The following is a 19,139-nucleotide window of genomic DNA, read 5'->3' on the forward strand; positions in this document are numbered from 1 at the left end:
CATAAAGCTGCTGATCCAAAACACACCACACTACAGACATTTTCGATGTCAAAGTAATCAAAAAAGCTTAATTCCGTCCCTTCAAAGCTGTTTCCATTCAGATTTGGATTAAAAAAGTAGGTAAACCTAAACCTGACATGATGGTCCTGGCCAGAATGCTTTTGACCATTTTAGGGTTATTTGGATGAGTGCTCAGCAAGGTGATGATGCTATTTTTAAGCATCCCAGTGGAGTACAAAGAGAGTTTCCAAAAAAATACATTTGGATGGTTCCAAAAGTACATCCTGTTTAAGACCTTGCTAATAGCTCTGTGTCATTTAAGTAGTAAATGAAGTAGACATTTTTGAAGAATTGTTTTGCAGTGCTTACCATAAAATGACAATATTCATAGTGGCCATGGGTTATCAAGGTCCATAAAACACTATATAAGCGGTATAAAAGTAGTAATCTTCAATTCTGCCATCCAGATTCAAAAAAAGCATTTCAATGGCAAATCAACATGCCAAATTGATGTCAAAACGGCATTCTCACTTGTGTATTAATGCAACGTACAATATAAAAATTTTGATATTGACTTGCTCTCAGCTATTTTTTTTCCCTCACAAAAAAGTTTTACTCCTAAAGAAATTAATTGCGATTTTGAAACGTATGCATATAATCATTATGACATGAGATAAAGACTCCAGTCATATCAGTAACTTTATGAAAGCTGGGGGGCTGCCATGTTAGAATCACATGACCAGCCGAATACTACTCGCTTAATTTCAATAAACGCACTGTTATTGGACACTTTCACTCGTGGTTTATATTTATCATGGCAGACTGTGAATAGAGATTTTCTACAATAGCTTCTTTAACTGAAAACTATTGCATTTGAATGATGCTGCATCCAAACCCCTAGGTGTCAGTCCAAGACAACAAGAATAAAAACTTACTGTGTGCATTTGTACGCACAAGTTGTATGGACTACTGATTTGCTGCATTTATGGTTCCAAATTTTTTTCTCTTTGTGTTCCATGGAAAAACAGAATTACAGGATAACAGGAATTTTCATTTTTGGGTAAACTACTCCTTATACTAGTGCAACAAAATCTTTGCTTGCGTTACTGCACTCTTACCTTGGAAGTCCAAGCCACATAACCCAAGATGGTGACCAGCTCGCGTCATAGTCATTTTCATGCAGAGGGAGCAGCTCTTCGTCCGGGCCGGGTTCTTCGACAGTGCTGACCTCCAGTGCCCTCAACTGGACAGAGCAGGACGTGGCGCTGGACTTCAGTGTGCCCACTGCTTCGCTGTGGCTCAGGTAGGTCAAATCCTGACCATTAATACTCAGCAGTACATCCCCTGAGCAATGAGAGACACAAAGGGCACTTAGATAGGCTTCAAGCAGACACACAGAGGGGACCGCAGCATGTGTTGAAAACCCCATGGAGACAGAGTTCGGTTCACTGCACTTCATCATCAGAGATACAAATGAGAAATTGTGTCTACCTTTGGACAACCTTTGGAGTTGCTGTTTTGGCCTTTAGCTGAGAAGATATGTTGCCGTAAGAAACAATTCAGATAACTCACCACGCTTGATTCGTCCATCACGAGACAGGCAGCCATGGGGCTGGACGCTTGTCACAAAAATTGGCAGCTCACCACTCTTGCTGCCCCGCCCTCCTGCCACAGTCATACCCAGAGACTCATGAAGTTCCTTCTTCACAGTGATGTGTTTCTCCTTACTGGTCACACACTGGGAGAAGTCCTACAACACATGCTTATATTTACACAAGCACTTACAGCAGGAGAACATTGAGGGGGGAATTCTCTAAGAATTAAGTATGATAATAGGGTGGTTTATTGCACACACTTTATGGGTTGTTTTTGCAGCCGATTCACTAAAGGAATGAGGTAAATCGGAGATTTAGTGCTGAACACAATTCGCATGGCGCAGTCAGAATCTTGCGGGACGGTTCTGAGGGCTGGGTTGTGAAGGGTGCAGCAAACTACCACAATCTGGTATACAGTACTGAGACTGTACAGCATCGCTCCACCACTGCATTCTAGACACTTTCAGCTATTTAAAATGCCGAAATTAAGTTTGACTACACTGTGCATCTGGATATATGATCGATTATTACGTTTTTCTCCTTTATTTGATTGCTTGATATATTACTGCTGCCACGAACAATAGAAAATGTGCACAAACATCGCTTTTTAATTAAAAGTTTCGTTTGAATGGGCCGTCATAGCGTGACATTAATTGCACCAAGTAAATAATGCTGATTTTTGTGAACAAAGCACAATCTATAAGAAGCCTAATTTACACGGAGAGGAGGCCTGTTTTCACTAAAAGAAATTACAATGACTTAATGTAAATTCAACGCAGTGCTATTTCAGGACAATTTAGTGCCCGGTTAAACTGGATTACAAGTGGTTAGTGAATAATGGTGCGTTCAAGTCATGTTGCAAAGAGTGTATTTACGAATAAAGCACCCATGAACACTCCCACAAAGTCGTTATTACCAGTGGGAAAGCCCCAACTTTCAGAATTGGGGGCATGATATAAGAATCGTGACGGAAACAATTTTGGTATTGGAAATAATTTTGTTTTACTTGTGAATTTAGACTGTAAAGTTTAGTTTGCCAGTAAATAAGACTCTTTTAGCTGGTTTATGAGGCAAACGGAGTGTAGCAAAAATAAATTCCCCATCATTATATGTGGCGGCACAAGAACTAATATACATAGATAACATATCAATTACACCTAATGTGTGACTTTGCTCTCTCATTTTGTTGCATTGGTGCCTGAAAAGGTTTATGTCTTTGTCAATAACTGAAAAAGAGAGAAAGACATATGGAATAGCAAAACGGGCTTCAAACTCCTGATCTCGAAAGTATGAACTTCCCAGGAGGACTTGAACACTGAAATACAGTGCACAATAGTGGCGCAGCTGTTTAGTGAAATCACCCCTAAACCTACATTTGTCTCAAACGTGGATAAGGAAAAAGGGAAACCCCTTTCTAAATTGACACTGATCCTAACTCTGATCGGCTCCCTGTAGAGCGATGATCATTATACTTATGGGATCAGCACTACTCTAACTTCATAATTGATTTAATAATAGGTCCAACCAGGAGGTTGCAGGAGTAATTAAGCTTGTGGTCTGAACCCATGGAAAACTGGAGTCTACCCAGATGCTTTGGAAATAGGGCTCCCTAATTACGTCTGTACAGTGGAAAATACTAAAATAGAATCTGCAACACACACACTTGCTCTCACACTCAGCCACAGTAACTTGTACTCACTCTCTGGGTGGAAGACCTGGCAAGGTGCAGACTTGGGACGGGGCTGGGGGTCGCAGTGCAAGGGAGTGGGGGGACGTGTTCATGGCACCAAATGTCCCTGGTCAAAGTGGAGCCCGCGTGCACGGCCATAGTCTGCTTGCTGGAACGGCTAATCAGCAGATTGACTCTTTCTCCACTAGCCTAGAAGATGGCAGTAGGTGGCTTATGAGACTGACATTATATCTAATATTTTTATATTGAGTGCTGAGGTGGCACTGTATCTTACAAAGGTGTCTGGTATCTGCCAGTGCTATTCTTAATGAAGCTTTAGCTGCCCTTTGTCTTTGTGATCTGGGCAGCCAGATTGGAGAAAGTGCATAAAGAAGCTATCAATCACATTAACCTTTGAGCAGGGCAGCAGAGACAATGTCCTAATGTCCTAAACAGGCAGCGAGACTTGGATATATGACAACAGTGGAGAATATGTATAAGAGAATATGTGAAAGGACTAAATCTTTTTAATTTCTCTGAGTGGTATTTGCCTGTGCAAAAGTCGCTGCCACAATGTTGGAGAATTGTTGTTAGAGGTAGACCGATACAGTATATCGGTTTCACCGATTAATCGGTGCCGATAGTTGCTTTTTGGAACTATCGTTATTGGCAAAAATCTCAGCCGATAGTTGCAGATAGATTTTCATAATTTCAAAATAAGAGCCCCCGGTTTGTTTTTGGGCTTGTTTATACTGAAAAATCTGTGTTATGCACCAAATCTTAATTTTTTTTCTGGTTATTTTGGGGATTTTGGTTGAACAACATATTGCATCTGGGATTTTATTAATTTTGGACTCTTTGTCTGTGCCAGTCATGGTACAGAAAGAATAAGTAAAATGTTTGACATTCTATAAATCTATTTTAAAAACTATCGGCCGATTAATCGGTTATCGGCCTTTCCCACCACCTTAGATATAGTTATCTACAAAATCCACTATCGGTCGACCTCTAATTGTTGAGGTTACCAAGGCATTGCTATCCAGTTGCTAAAGTGTTCTGAGTAGATGTTAGTGTGTTGCTAACTGCTTGTTAAAGTGTTCTGGGTGGAACTAGTCTCTGTGATATTCTGGTCACTAGATATGAATTGGGTCCCTCCTTCAAAGTTTATGGAATGTTCTGGGTTCAGTATATTATAAGTTCAATCAACAGCATTTGTGGCATAACGTTGATTACCACAAAACTATTTTTCACTCCTCCCTGCAGTTGAAAATGCAGTTGCAGTAAGGCACTTACAATGGAAGTGAATGGGGTCAGTCCATAAATGTTCAAATACTCACTGTTTCTAAAGTATAGCCACAAAATGTAAACATTATATGAGGAAACATGATTTTAGTGTGATAAGACTGCTTACTAACCTTATCAGTATAAAGTTATATCTAACACAACTTAATTAGCATGACAATGCAATGCGGTAAATCCTGTGAGCAATTTTATCACACTAAAATCATATAGAACAGAGATCATATCGCACTAAAATCATGTTAACTGGTATAATGTGTATGTCCTGTGGCTATACTTTATAAACCGTGTGTATTTTAATGTTTTGGAGTGGCCCCAATCTCTTCCATTGTAAGTGCCTTCCTCTAACTGTGGTTTGTGGTTTGTGCTTTTTTTTTTTTTTTTATAGAGACAAGTCAAAAATATTTTCTGTGGTAATCAACATTATGCTACAAATGTTGTTGATTGAGCTTAACTTGTGTTGAACCTGGAACATTCCTTTAAGTATATGGAATTGTTTTCACCTGTTTTATCATCCACCAGGAAAAATCATAAGTCTAAATACTTTGCAAAGTAACAGGACACCTCTCCTGCATGGTTTGAGGTATCACAGCCCAAACAGTGCGAGATGAATTATACGCCAAAGTTTAATTCATGTGATTAAGGTTTTTTTAAATCGCTAAACTGAAGTATAAGCAATAGTAATAAACAAATGTATGCAAGCAAGCATCATTAGTGTGACCTGTGCTGCCTACCAACACAAACACACATGTTTTCTCTCTACCTGTATAATCTGAGCAGCCTGCTCAGGTGTGCCATGTCTCAGGTCGTGCTCGTTGACGGCCAGCACTCTGTCATTGCTGCAAAGTCGTCCATCTTTAGCAGCAAGCCCTCCGTCCAGCAAGTCCAGGATAAACACGCCTGCTTCATCCGTACGCCGCACCAGTTTGATCCCGAGCTGCTCTGATGATTCCTGCTTGTGCAACATGATGCGTATGCTGGCAGGGCTGCCCTTGGGCGTAGCAGCTGCCACGGGCGGCCTGGCAGAACAGCGGCGCTCTCTTAGAACTGTCAGTTGAAGAGTGGCACAAGGACGCATCAATGAAGAGCGAGCAAAGTTATGGGGCACGTTACTAATGTCTACGTTGTTCACCTGCACACAAATGGGAAGTGGGAAGAGAAAAATTTGTTTGAAAGATTTAGGTTACAGCAGTTTGAAGAATGCTATTCACCTAAATCTATCTGTGGCAAAATACGTACTGCATCTGTTCACACAGATAGCTGCAGCCATATTAAGTTTGAAGATCGCTTTTCACATAAACTAAATCTATCTGTGGCAAAACACACTGCACTACTTCTTGCAGACAGCTATTTTGCAGCCGCTATTCATCAGGACTCTTTCAAGATTGATTAAAATATCAAGGCTGTTCTGTAAATAGCAATGAAAGTGCTTTTTTTAAACAGGTAGTTATTTTGGAAAGTAGCAACAATACCTGAAGTATTTGGTCACCGGCCAGCAGCCTTCCATCTCGGGCTATAACACCGTCACGGTACACCTCCTGTATTACCACATTTATCAGGGGAGTCTCGTTTCCACCCACAATACTTATACCCAGCTCCATATAAGGGTTTGAACGATGAACCTCAATGGTTGTGATTTCTCCCTCAGGTAGGGACGGAAGTTTCACACAACCTGATGAACAAAAGTTATCGAACCCAAGCAAAGATATAAAAGGTATTTAATCTCACAGAGGTTGAGCGAGGGGGAGGGGAGGGGAGGGGGGGGGGGGGACATGTTTTAGTCTAGCATTGGATGAGACAGTCATACCTTCCTCTGCAGAGAGCGGCAGAGTTTCAACAAAGTCCCATCCTGAAGAGGCAGAACTGCCAGTGCGGAGAAGATGGATGCAGGGGTTACTAAGAGGCCGCTTCACACGTGGAGGAGCGCACTCCAGACCATGGAGACCTTTGAGAGAAAGAATGACAGAGAAAGCTGTAGATTTCACTCCCAAAAACACAATGTGTGTCAGATTAGGATATTGCCTTGGAAGAAAGCTTCCTACCCTGCTTAAAAAAAAAAAACTAAGATGGTATGCTGGTCTTAGCTGGTTTAAGATGGTCTAGATAGTCCCAGAGCCTGGCCAAGCTGGTCTTCAGCTGATCTACCTTGTTTCCAAACTGGTGTTCAACTGGTTTAGCTGATCGGTCAGCTGGTCATGCAAAACCCCTCTAAAACCAGCAAACCAGACCAGCCTGAGCAATTCTACAGCAGGATATGTAGGCAGTCAGCAGCTAGGAAGATCACAAGGTTCTGGAAAATAGCGAGAGAATACGGAAGATACTCACTGTCTTCTTCAGTGCTCTCTTCAAAAGCAGGGTTGTCAACACCAGGCTCTTCTGTCCATGTAGGAACGTTGTTGCATGCATTGGATCCAGCAGGTGGTGATGGCATACTCTCCTTTATTTCAGTCTGGGGGGATTTGGGTGGGTTGGTCACCATGACCTTGTCCTCCCCTCCCTCCATTCGTGTCCGCTCCAGCTTTGCTCGCTGACTCTGTGTTCCAGGACACCTACACCCACATAAACAAACACAGGCAAATAAACAAAGTAACCTCAATCTTCACAAAATGCTGGGGAGGCTAGATACACATGGAGATCTGCTTAACAAATTATACACAACAGCAAGAAAAAGGAAGATAACAAAGATATCAAATTTGTTCCATTCTCTCCAGAACAACCTTGAGCTAAATCATCAGGGCAGAGGCTATTCCATTAACCTAAAGTAAATATCCTGATCATGCATTACTTAACTCAGTGATTTTCAACTGGTGGATCGCAACCCAAAGATGGTTTGAATGAATGAATTACCAGAGCTAAACACAAATAATCAAATGCAACAAACCATATAATCATTAACAATTAAGGATAGTAAGATAAATAGGCTTGTCAACTTACTTTTAAAAGGGGTGCGAAACAGTTCCATATCTTTTGTTGCTGATGTCAAAGGCTGTGTCTAATCAAATTCTATGAAATTTGGTATAAATTCATCTATCACTGGTAGAAACTAGCAAAATCAGATAGATACCAACATGGCTGGATGACATGCCCTCATCATCATATAACATCAATCATTTTCCCCCCTATTTTCTTTTATTAAGGTCAGAAAATATGACAGCATTTAATATGGGTTCACTTGCCATGAGAATAAACATGGTTTGAGCCAAACAGATGTTTTGTGTGGTGAATTATTGGCTACCTATTTAATTCATGGTAATATTAAAGTATTAAATGCCAATGTATGATTTTAAGTATATTTTTATTTACTTTTGAACTATAAACACTTTTGTGTTGGGCCACCACTTGATGTCCAATGTAAAATCTGGATCCAGAAGCAAACCCAGTTGAGAACCACTACCCTAACCCAGTCCAGACAATAAAATGACATGTCTTTACATGTCTTACTTTACCTTTGACACTATTTAACTGGACTCACAGTTATACAATTAATGATAATAATTAATTACTTTACACTTCAGTGGGGACAAAGACCTGAAGGATGGTATTACATGCTGAGGTCTCATAGTGTAACAGGAAAGCACTGTCAACATAGATAATGCTGGCAATGTTTCTGTAGTCTTTGGAAGGTGTTAGAACCTTGTTAAGGTTAATCTCCCAGTGATCTTAAGTGCCCTTCTATAGAGATATAAATAAAACTCCCTTGCAATAGGAGTAAAACATTTTTAAAAAACAATAGATGATCTGACAAAACTTTGAGAAGTTCCATCTTTGGTTCCAAGTCTTCCTTAGTAGAACAGGAGAGTCTTTCAAAGAGTTTACACTGTTTTGACCTATAATTTGTGACCTGACATTACTCTTAACTACTCAAATGACATTTGGCTTCAGACATCAGACTTGACACCAAACCCTTTGCGGGCCAAGAACTTGAGTTTATCCAAGGGCACAATCATCAAGCCTATTCTTTGCACCTGAACTCAATTTAAAACATATACCACTCTCTCAAAATCATCCTGCCAACTCTTAGTACAAATTCCATGCTATATTTTCAACACTCACCATAGTTCTGGGTTGCCCTTGGCGGTCTCACAGAAGAAATGGTTGAAAAGGTTTCTAGAGTTGAAGTTTCCAAGCATGATAGCAGAGAATATGAAACTGCTGCTGGCCCGCACAAGACACGGGACTGACTAATCCCCCATCACATGACGAAGGGGCAAATAATCCCCAGATGGGATGCCAGATCAACCCCAGCAGCCTTCACTCAAGGAAGTGACTCTAAGGTTCATTGGAGCCTTCTCTACCAAGCATCATCTACTAAGTCTAACTCTAGTAAACAGATACCCAACTTTATGAGAAGTATTTGTTCCTGCATGTTCTCTCTCAGAAAGCCCCTGCAGGCATGTGATTATAATCATAATCAAGCCTGACTTCTTAATATGCATTCTTAATATACTTCTTAATGCATTCAGCAAGTTGATCAGATTTGCTTGTGATAAAGGATGTTTATCATTCATGTCTGAGGAGTACATCCGTATTCTTAGAATTTACATCCTAAAATGCATTGTAAAAAAACTACTATGTAAGACTTCAAGTAATTTCATAATATTAATACTACCACTGACTTTTTTTAAACATACATTTAAGATGTAACCTTTGGTTAAAATAGCCTCCATACAGCTCTCAGACCATCTAATGCATATTGTAAACAACAATGGCAAGAGCTGGTTGAAATCACCAGTTCCAATCTGATCGGTGGTCTTTAACACAATTTCCGGGAGTCAGGGTGCACAGGTTTTTTTTTTTTAAGGTAAAAAAAACCCCAAAAAAACAAAGTTGCTTTTAAAAATCTGTGAGCTCCATGGCATTGAATCTTTGAAAGTTATTCAGTAATTTTTTGAGAAAAGTAAACAAGATTAATTTGAGAAATCTGAATATTCTGCCTTGTTATATCTGATTTCAGATTTCCCACCCATAAACATCATTAAAATAAGCAAATGGTGGTAATGGTCACTTTACATAGCCATCAAACCACCCCATCCTGTCTACTTGTGCAGTTCTAGGCCAGAATAGAGCGCAACAGTCTGCTTCCGGAAGTAGAAATCAGATAAATTTTTTCCATAGACTAATTGATTTTTATCGATAACTTACGAACCGTGAGCTCAGAGGTTGTTAATCAATGGTATATGCTTCTGCTGAAGCCATCAAGCATGTTATTTTAACAAAACATTTTTTATTGCGTTTAAAAGTGGAATTTGTGGTGAAGAACTACACTACCCATAATCCCGCAGAGAAAAATCCACCAATCAGAGTATCGCAGCAAACCAAGTGTGCCAACAGATATCTTCAGGAACCTCCACTCCCATGACACACTGTAAATGACACAATTGAGTCATTCTCCCTTCACTCTCAAATTACTTATATATCTGAATATTTTGCAATAAACTTAAAACATATTGTTTCTATACTTATAATCAAGAACTTTAAATCAATAGTTTTATATATATTTCCATTGTTTTGAATTCAGTTATGTCATTCAGAATGCTTAATGGGATTGTAGTTCATTCCCTCATGAAAGACTTTAAGTACATTAGTCTTTTTATCGGATTTTCAAATACTTTTTGCTTCAAATCAAAATTTGCAATTTTGTGGTTCACATCAGAGCTGGTTGATTGGGTTCATGGCTTAGAACTTTATTATGAAATCCCTATGGAAAAAATAAATGGGAAAAATACTTCTGGAATCATGGTGGCTGAAAAAGTGGGCTGCCACTGTTGTACTATTGGCTTCAAAGTGGGCCAGACTTAATAGAGACAGTCAAAAGTCTAGATCTGCAAGACTATATCTGAACTAACTATAAAACAATTATTTTAAACAAAGATTTACATTTGAAATTATATACAGTACATATGAGTTTAAGCATGCATATTTGTGTTTCAAGTCAGTTGAGTACATTACCTGTGTTTAAGATGTGCCTCTAGGTCACAGCGCGGCATGCTGAGAGAACAAGTGGGTGTGAGTGGGCATATAACCGACAACTTATCCAGCAGCTTGTGCACCAGAATGCTCGAGCGCCGACAGACCTGCAGCTGCAGATATGCACGGTCCAGTGGACAAAAGTCCCGTTCCTGCAGGAAGCTGCGCAGGCAGCGGGCACAGAAGGTGTGGCCACATGGTGTATCCAGGGGCTGAACTAACGGCTGAAGGCAAATGTGACACACCAAATCATCGTCCACCTCCAAACGATAGTTATAAAGGTGGTTCTCCCAGGCGCGGTGAATCTGTCCACATTCAGAACAGAGGGCCTCCAGAAGAGCATCGCTCACCATGCCCGGATCCACTCCCTCTCCCAGACTGCCCATTGCGCATAGCACACAGCTTCAGCTTGACAATCAATAGCTTGGTAATGGGGGGCGTCCGCCCCATGGGCGTCAGAGGCGATGTGACTCTGGCAGGGGACGGCCACCCCCTGGTAGAAGATGTGACATCACTCTGATGGGTTGCAGAGAAGAAGGGAAGTTACTATGCTGAATGAGAGTGTGTTTGTGTGTGTGTTGTGTTGTGAGGATGAGATTATGTTGCAAAGCAGTGTGGGTTTACTCCTGCACATTAATCTGACAGTGTAATCTCTTGCTCTCTCGCCTAGAGCAATCTTTCAATCCCACAGAGAGAGAATTATCCAGGATTGAGGCAGTGAGCACAGTCAAGAGGTTTTCATGTGAAAGTGAGAAGAGGACAGGCAAGGAGAGAAGACAAAAGTCATAAGTAAGATGACAAATAGATAAATAGAATGAAATCAAGTTTTTCATGTTTCATTTGTCCTATCCTTTTGGAATAATATCACCTCTACAAATGCACCTAAAAGAAAGCCATTTGTAGTTTGCTTCCCCAACCTCAGGATATTGTTCAGTTTGATTGAGCATCCCGGCACAGCAACATTGGCTCAACTAATGGCCTGAAATTGGGGTGAGACTACCTGTGTGTCCAACCAATGGTGGACAGGAGGGGTATTTAGAAAACCTGTTTGAAAATGGTCATTATTTTTGCATTCTGTTCGGTGATGCTAGTAGTGCAGATAATACATACTTCAGCTTTAAAAATCATAGTGGAGGGGTGGATGCAAAGTCACACAATAATGCGTAATTATACACAAATATTAATCAGAAACTTCATTATAATTAACATCATACCTCTGAAAGCTCTGATTCTAATGAAAATATTTTAGATATATTACATTCAGATGATGTTATTTAATTATGCATTCAGAAGTTCTGATTGCAGAATTCAATAATATTACTTGATAGTTACATACTGTATTTACTTCGGGTGACCTCGGGAAACAAATAGGGGGACAACATTGAATTAATATACACTAATAACTCTAGAACACACTATTTTATTTAACTGAATCAAAATATAGTATAAAAAACAGCAATTAACTAAATATTTCGCTTTTAAATAGAAAACAAAGACTTCTGACAGTCCCTTTAAAAGAAAATTCCGGTTTCAATACAAGTTAAGCTCCATGGACAGCATTTGTGGCAAAATGTTTATTACCACAAAAATGTATTTTGACTTGTCCCCCCTTTTCTTTAAAAAAAGCACAAATCTGGGTCACAGTGAGGCACTAACAATGGAAGTCAATGGGGCCAATCCATAAACGTTTAAATACACACTGTTTCAAAAGTATAGCTACAAGACATAATAAAAAATTTGTTAACATGAGTGTAATAAAAATCGCTTACTAACCTTTTGTATAGTTATGTCCAATTTGATAACTTTGTTGCCATGACGACGTAACACTGTAAACCCTGAAGTCCCGCAATAATGATGATTTTAACAACTTTACAGCTCAAATAATACACAAGTTTAAACAGAAGAGTTAATTTAAGTGCTTTTATAAAATTATAAGCTTCACATTTCTTCATTTAAACCCTTCTAAAATTGGCCCCATTCACTACCATTCTAGGTGCCTCACTGTCAATTTCTGCTTTTTTTTTTAAGGAAAAGGAGAGGGACAAATCGAAGTTATATTTTTGTGGTTATACCACATATATTGTCGATTGAGGTTAACTTGTATTGAACCCAGAGCACTCCTTTAAAGCTGCACAGGGCACAAGTGAATCACTGAATCACATATCCGAACTGGTACATTTACATGAACGGTCCGAAATAACTGACTCATAAAAATAAATCCCAAAGCTTAATATATGAAAATTGTTCTTTTACATGAACTGTCCGATAGATCAGACTCACTTAAATTAATTGGTTTTTACCAGTGCTACATGAGAGAGAGAGCAGTTTAGGTGAGTTTGTTTGTTTACTCCCGTAACAATTGTAACGTTTTATGACGCTACAGTTACTCGTTGGAAATTGTAGCTTACCAGAGACAGTTTAGCAGAAATGGACCACTGGTATTCAAATGAATGGGAGATTCAGATGCCAACGGATGTAGAAAGGAAGTCCAGCCTAACAGTTAAAGAGCCAATCATCTTTTAGATACAGACATAGCTTGTCAGTCGACTCGAGAATGCGCATGCGCGTTAACCGAACAGCCTGAAAAATAGTGGGTTTCTATTAGCGTGATCTGAGCTAAATGAGCACAATTTATGGCACCATTGCTGTCAGATTTTACTGCTGATTTTAAACATGTTCTATGATCGTAACCTAGACAAGCCGTTTTGGAGATGCTGGTCTTTCCCCATTCAAGTATACAGGAGCTGTACTTTCCTTCCTCTTGTTTACATTGAAAATAGCTGCCCGAGAGCGTTCCAAAGATGGCTGCCGAGTGGACTGACTTGCCTTGAAAGGGAGTTTGAGCTTACCATTGTAAAAATGGCTGAGCTTCTGAAATATATATAGTTAAGTTAGTAGCATTGCCACTTTCAGTTAACTACTCCCCAACACTGGCCATCACAGACTGTGATTTCATTATTGGTTTTCTGAGGCCACCAAACAGCAGGGGCAATCTCTTGAGCCAATGATAACTACAACTATTTCAACCTTCGCCTATCCATAATATCCAACAGCTGTACATGCATCCATGATCAACCTCACACTTGGGCCGGAGAATGAAAGTCTGTAACAGCATCTCCGTCACTACCTACCTCTGTTTTTATCTTGCAGCTGGACATGAATAAATCATGAGGACACAAGGCTCCTCTGTTCCCATTACAAAGCCCTGTCAACATCTCATCACTCACACTCACTCCCAGTGTGCAATGCCCAGTACACTGAAAATGTCTCAATGTGGATATTATTTTATTATAATCTACATGAAGCAGCCTGTAATTAACCCTTGATTGCATGACGTGGGACTTCATTTTAAGGTTGAATGCTTAATGGCTTTTAGGGAACTATTCCATGTCGATTCTCTGGTCACTTTTAATCACAAGGGAGTGTTTTAGACCACTCACTTGTTGTATCCTTGTATCTTTAGCAGCTTGTTTGGGTGTAAGTCCTAGTCAGTGTTCCCACTTGCAAAATGGCACTTGGGGTTTTTCTGGCTGCTGGCCGATGAAGAATGAAATGTTTCTTCTGATAAATGTTTGTTCAACCAAACAGGCGTGGCTGACATAACAAAACAAAGTTATATTTTTATCATCTACATTGAAAACAAGGGATATCTGATATTTTCTATGCATAATGGCACACGCATATTTATAGTGTTTATTTATTGCGCAAACGGCTTTCAATTGGTAATGACATGTTTTCAATCTACAGTCATTTTTTGACACCCATCATGCATTCGCTTTCCAAATCAATACCGTGACCTTAATTGTCCAAAAGGTTGTCTATCCACAAACAGGTAGGCAACCAAATTAAATTAATGGAGGGAGGGGGAGGAGAAATAACGTCACTGCATTCAAATGTCTGTAGATGCCACCTGCATGAATTGTCTCATTAATAAGGCGCATCCAGTCCCAATCTATGACACGCACAAATATCGATTTCTCATTATTTCTGGTATAGAGCGACTCGCTGTAAAAAAAAAAAAAAAAAAAAAAAAAAAAAAAAATTATGCCGTCTCTCTCCCCACTGCACAACTATGCCATCGCCTGCAAAAAAGGACGACAATGACATCAGATAATACACATGAGATAATAAAGGATCTGCGGGTGATAATAGGAGTAGGCTATATTAATTAAATTACCTTTTCGTGCTCCCCTTGTATGGTGTGAACTCTGGCCCTGAGAGTGGAGAATCATGGAGCTCAATCGCATCCACCGCAGTTTGCCTGAGCCGCATCCGAACGTCAAAACATCCCCCGTATCTGACATGGAGGGCCGCCCCTGTTCTCTCGGGCACACACGGGGGCGGGCGGCGAATTTCTGTAACGAAGGATTGCAGGGAATGAGTCATTGATATTCATAATTTAAACGATATTTAATTGGAAGAGTTATTAATATTAATCAGGAAAGGGCTATCTGATTTGTCAGTAAAACTATAAATCAACCCCCTAACCAACCGCCCTCATCGTTTCATTGACCAATCAAAGCGCTTCCCTCATAAATATGAAGAACTCTTCCCCTGCAGATGTGACCGTTGATGTGCCTGGTTAAAAAGAGATCGTCGTGCATACCGCCAGCCTCTTAAGATTACATTTTAAGAAGTTCTTAAATTCGTACAATAATACAGAAGCTCTTATATTTATATTTCTTACGTTTTCCTGTCATTCTTATGACCAGGATAGTCGTTGTGTTGTTTTTAGATGGACTTGCGGGGTCCGCTCTGTTTTGGGTGTTCGAGAATAGAAACATAACAACAACAACTAGGAAGCTTAGCTGAAATGCATTATATTTGAGAGTTGAGTTGAGTAAATCATGGATGATAGTGAACTAGAGAGGTATGACTTGCATAAACATATTGCATTTGTTTACAGTTTTCGGGATACTGTTTTTACGATGCTTAATATCTGTCGGCTGCGTTTGACTTTAGTCTGTGTGCAACTGTCTGACTTTGACTAATGAAAGTTTGTCACGATGATTATAGGTAGTAATGTGTGGGCAGTTATCTCTGCTATATGTACCAGTCATCATTGCCAACAATGGCATTTAATAGTTGATGATTTTTTTTTTTTTTTATGTTTTTTTTTTTTTTTCCATTTAAATCAATTATTCACCACGTACATCGTTAAATCCGCTGTTCTGTGTTGCAGTTCACCCCAAAATGAAAATTCTCTTATCATTTACTCACCCTTAAGCCATCCCAGATGTGTTTGACTTTCTTCTGCGGAACACAGATGAAAATTTTAAGAAGAATTTCTCAACTCAGGTCCTCACAATGCAAGTGAATGGTGGCCAGAACTTTGAATCTCCAAAAAGCACATAAAGGAAGCATAAAAGTAATCTATAAGACTCCAGTGATCAAATCCATATCTTCAGAAGTGATATGATAGGTGGGGGTGAGAAACAGATCAATATTTAAGTCCTTTTTTTACCATAAATATCCACCTTTGACCAGCCCGGCCTGTAGGTGGTGATATGCACAAAGAATACGAACTGCCAAAAAACAAAAGTAGAAGAATGTGGAAGTTAGAGTGAAAGTGGATATTTGCAGTAAAAAAGTTCTTAAATATTGATCTGTTTCTCACCCACACCAATCATATCGCTTCTGAAGATATGGATTTAATCACTTGAGTCTTATGGAGTACGCTTATGCTGACTTTATGTGATTTTTGGAGCTTCAAAGTTCTGGCCACTTTTCACTTGCATTATATGGACCTACAGAGCTGAGATTTGCGTCTAAAAATCTGCATTTGTGTTCAGCAGAAGAAAGAAAATCATACAAATCTGGGATGGCATTAGGGTGAGTAAACCGATGAGAGCATTTATTATTAATTTAGGGGGAACTTTCCTTTAAGCTTTATAGAAATGCTGAACTTGCCCCTGCTAAACAGTCTGGATGAAAGAGTAAAAGCCTGCCTCTCGGGTCGAGTTGTATGCACTTACCTGTTTTTATCCAATTCATATCCTGTTCCAATTTATCACACTCTGAATCCTGTAAATATTCTTGCCACCCTAGGAAGGCGGTGGAGGAGCTCCTTAAAGAGGCTAATAGAGCAAAAGTCCGTGCAGAGACAATGGGCCCTGCTGGGTGGTAAGTAGTAAGCAGATGTTTTACTGACAGTGCACAAGTTTACAAGAAAAAAAGAAGGCAGTCTTATATGTTATGTATTCTTTATGCTGGTATATTTGTTATAATAGCTTGTTAAATTGCTTTATTGTAGGATAAAGTGTCCACTGGGAAGTACCAACAAGCGTTTCTTGCTGAACACGCTTCGTTCCACTGTTTTGATGGGTCAGCTTAAAAATCAGGGCACTTCCGAGAGAGGCAGAGATGGACATAGGTACAACAGAGAGTGTGAAAAACATCACATCAAAGACTGTGAAGAGTGCAGTCATAGAAAAGACGTCACTCTGATTCTCATTCATCAAAGCATGATTCCTCCTCACGCAAGGATTCATCATCCAGAAGCCACTCCCCGTACCTCTCCAGGAAGTCAAATAGGACTCGATCTCGTTCACCTGTCAGGGAGAGATCTGCAGCTGTCCAAAAACGCTATGACAGAAGGAAAAAATGATGTAGCGTTCTTTGGAGAGTGTCACAGAAGTCTAATATTAGTCAGTCTAGCTTTTTCATTTTTGTCAACAACATACATGAGATCATTACCATCTGTCTAAAGTGTCCATGTCTTCATTGTTAAGCTCAGTCAACAGCATTTGTGGCATAATGTTGATTACCACAAAAATAATGACTTGTCCCTCTTTTTCTTTAAAACAAAAGCAAAAATCTGGGTTACAATGAGGCACTTACAATAGAAGTGAATGGGGCCAATCTATAAATGTTAAAATATTCACTATTTTTAAAGTTTAACGACAAGACATAAACAATATGTGTGTTAACATGATTTTAGTGTGATGAAATCGCTTACTAACCTTTTCAGTGTAAAGTTATATCTAATTTTACAACTTTGTTGCCATGACAACATAATGCAGTAAACCCTAAAATGAATGTAAACGACCATTTAAACAGCTTAGCACAAATAATACAAAAGTCTTAACAGAAAAATTAATGCAAGTGCTTTTATAAAATTATAAGTTTCACATTTCTGTGTTTAAACCCTCCAAAAAATTGGCCCCATTCGCTTCTATTGTAAGTGCATTACTGTAACGTATTTTTTCTTTTCTTTTTTTCGCCTTGTTCTTAAGAAAAGGAGGGAAGAGTCGAAATGACTTTTTGTGGTAAATCAACATTATGCCACAAATGCTGATTGAACCCGGAACATTTGTTAATGTAATGTGGACAATATCTCATTGTTTATACTGGGATTGTTTTTTAAACTTCTTGAAAGTTATTATGTTACCTTCAGGTACTTGACCAGCACAAAACATGATATTCGTAATTAAAAACCTGTTTACTCTGGTAATATCAGCAATATTTTCTGCTGTAGGCCTATAGTTTGTCATTAAAAGCCTTTAGTAAGTGTTTTCAGTTCAAATTTGGCCAATAAACACAAGTTTGTGTTTGATGTTTTTGTAATGTATCCTCTCAATTCGTGGTGACTCCATGTCAAAATGCATGATTTAAAGCGCCCAGAGTTTTTCCACAGTGGGTTACCTGGGTTTCAGTTTAAATGCAATTATCATTCCTTTGCCGTTACTCGCGGTTTGACATGTTTGCCTAAGCTTTGCTGTCGCCACTGAACAAGCATATTTTACCGTCATTCGGCCTCCCATAGTTTATTTATGTTCGTCTCCTTATCGCACAGCTTATTGTCTAAAAAGCAAAAATGCTCCTTTTTTGTGTGATCAGTTTACCCTCCACCTCACAATGAATTTAATTTTTATCAAAATCCATTCAGTAGTTTGTCTAATCTAACTGTTTATTGACATAAGTATTCAAATAACAATTTAAATGTTTTAAGAGACATCTTGACGGTGTGGGCAATGCACTCGATTAAACAGAGACTGATCGTTTTACATAACGCAATTGTACATTATGGTATGGCTTCGAGGAACTCTCCCATTATCGAGCCGCACTTGGACGTTTATGGCCACACATTTCTCCTACTCAAACATACAAGAGGCTTCAGAACGCTTTTGCGTGTCCACTAACTGGTTTATTGCATTTTATCTAAAGTCTCAAAACGCATTTTAATTGCTTGCCGATTTTATGTACCAGTGCCTTATGTTGTGTATTTCCTCCCTGGTTCGGCAAAGATAGATTATATATCACTTAACACCATTATACCACTTAGAAACTTCCATGGATATACTTCCAAATTGCGGCGTCTCACTCACGCTTTATAAAACCTTTAGTACTCTTTCAACATTGGGGAAAAAGTGGCGTATGATAGTTTCCTTTCCTTTTCAAACTAAAGTCATATATAAACACCATTAAGCGTCGTTACGAGGCCTGATTTGTGAGAAATGGATTTGTCTGAACTTTATGATGGCGCATGAGAGCCCCATTAAGATATGAGAGAAAGTGCCATTATTGTCATTTGAAGAGGTGTATATAAAAAAACACTCTTGTATAGTCTCGATTCCTCGAATTTTTCTTACATTTAAAAGGATTGTTAA

General features: G+C 39.2%; 1 protein-coding gene and 1 pseudogene across 4 annotated transcripts in view; one reads left to right on the forward strand and one right to left on the reverse strand.

Annotated features, from left to right (window-relative positions):
- Positions 1 to 14,901, reverse strand: part of LOC127434563 (ligand of Numb protein X 2-like) — a 28,594-nt gene extending 13,693 nt beyond the window's left edge. Inside the window, exons 1-9 of one of the 4 annotated variants that reach the window (XM_051687373.1) lie at positions 14,708 to 14,898; positions 10,513 to 11,046; positions 6,889 to 7,112; positions 6,371 to 6,508; positions 6,036 to 6,235; positions 5,327 to 5,695; positions 3,295 to 3,474; positions 1,573 to 1,750; positions 1,119 to 1,344 (exon numbers count right to left, since the gene is read on the reverse strand). In XM_051687373.1, coding sequence (XP_051543333.1) covers positions 1,119 to 1,344; positions 1,573 to 1,750; positions 3,295 to 3,474; positions 5,327 to 5,695; positions 6,036 to 6,235; positions 6,371 to 6,508; positions 6,889 to 7,112; positions 10,513 to 10,916 — 1,919 coding nt within the window. In that variant the 5' untranslated portion in view covers positions 10,917 to 11,046; positions 14,708 to 14,898. Of the gene's footprint in view, positions 1 to 1,118; positions 1,345 to 1,572; positions 1,751 to 3,294; positions 3,475 to 5,326; positions 5,696 to 6,035; positions 6,236 to 6,370; positions 6,509 to 6,888; positions 7,113 to 10,512; positions 11,047 to 13,970; positions 14,628 to 14,707 lie in introns of those variants that run through there. The other 3 variants (XM_051687374.1, XM_051687375.1, XM_051687376.1) reach the window with 3 other exon arrangements.
- A 176-nt stretch (positions 14,902 to 15,077) lies between these two features.
- LOC127434565 (protein POLR1D-like) lies at positions 15,078 to 19,139 on the forward strand (annotated as a pseudogene).

Source organism: Myxocyprinus asiaticus, chromosome 44 (assembly GCF_019703515.2).
Source record: "Myxocyprinus asiaticus isolate MX2 ecotype Aquarium Trade chromosome 44, UBuf_Myxa_2, whole genome shotgun sequence".
Classification (NCBI taxonomy): Eukaryota; Metazoa; Chordata; class Actinopteri; order Cypriniformes; family Catostomidae; genus Myxocyprinus; species Myxocyprinus asiaticus.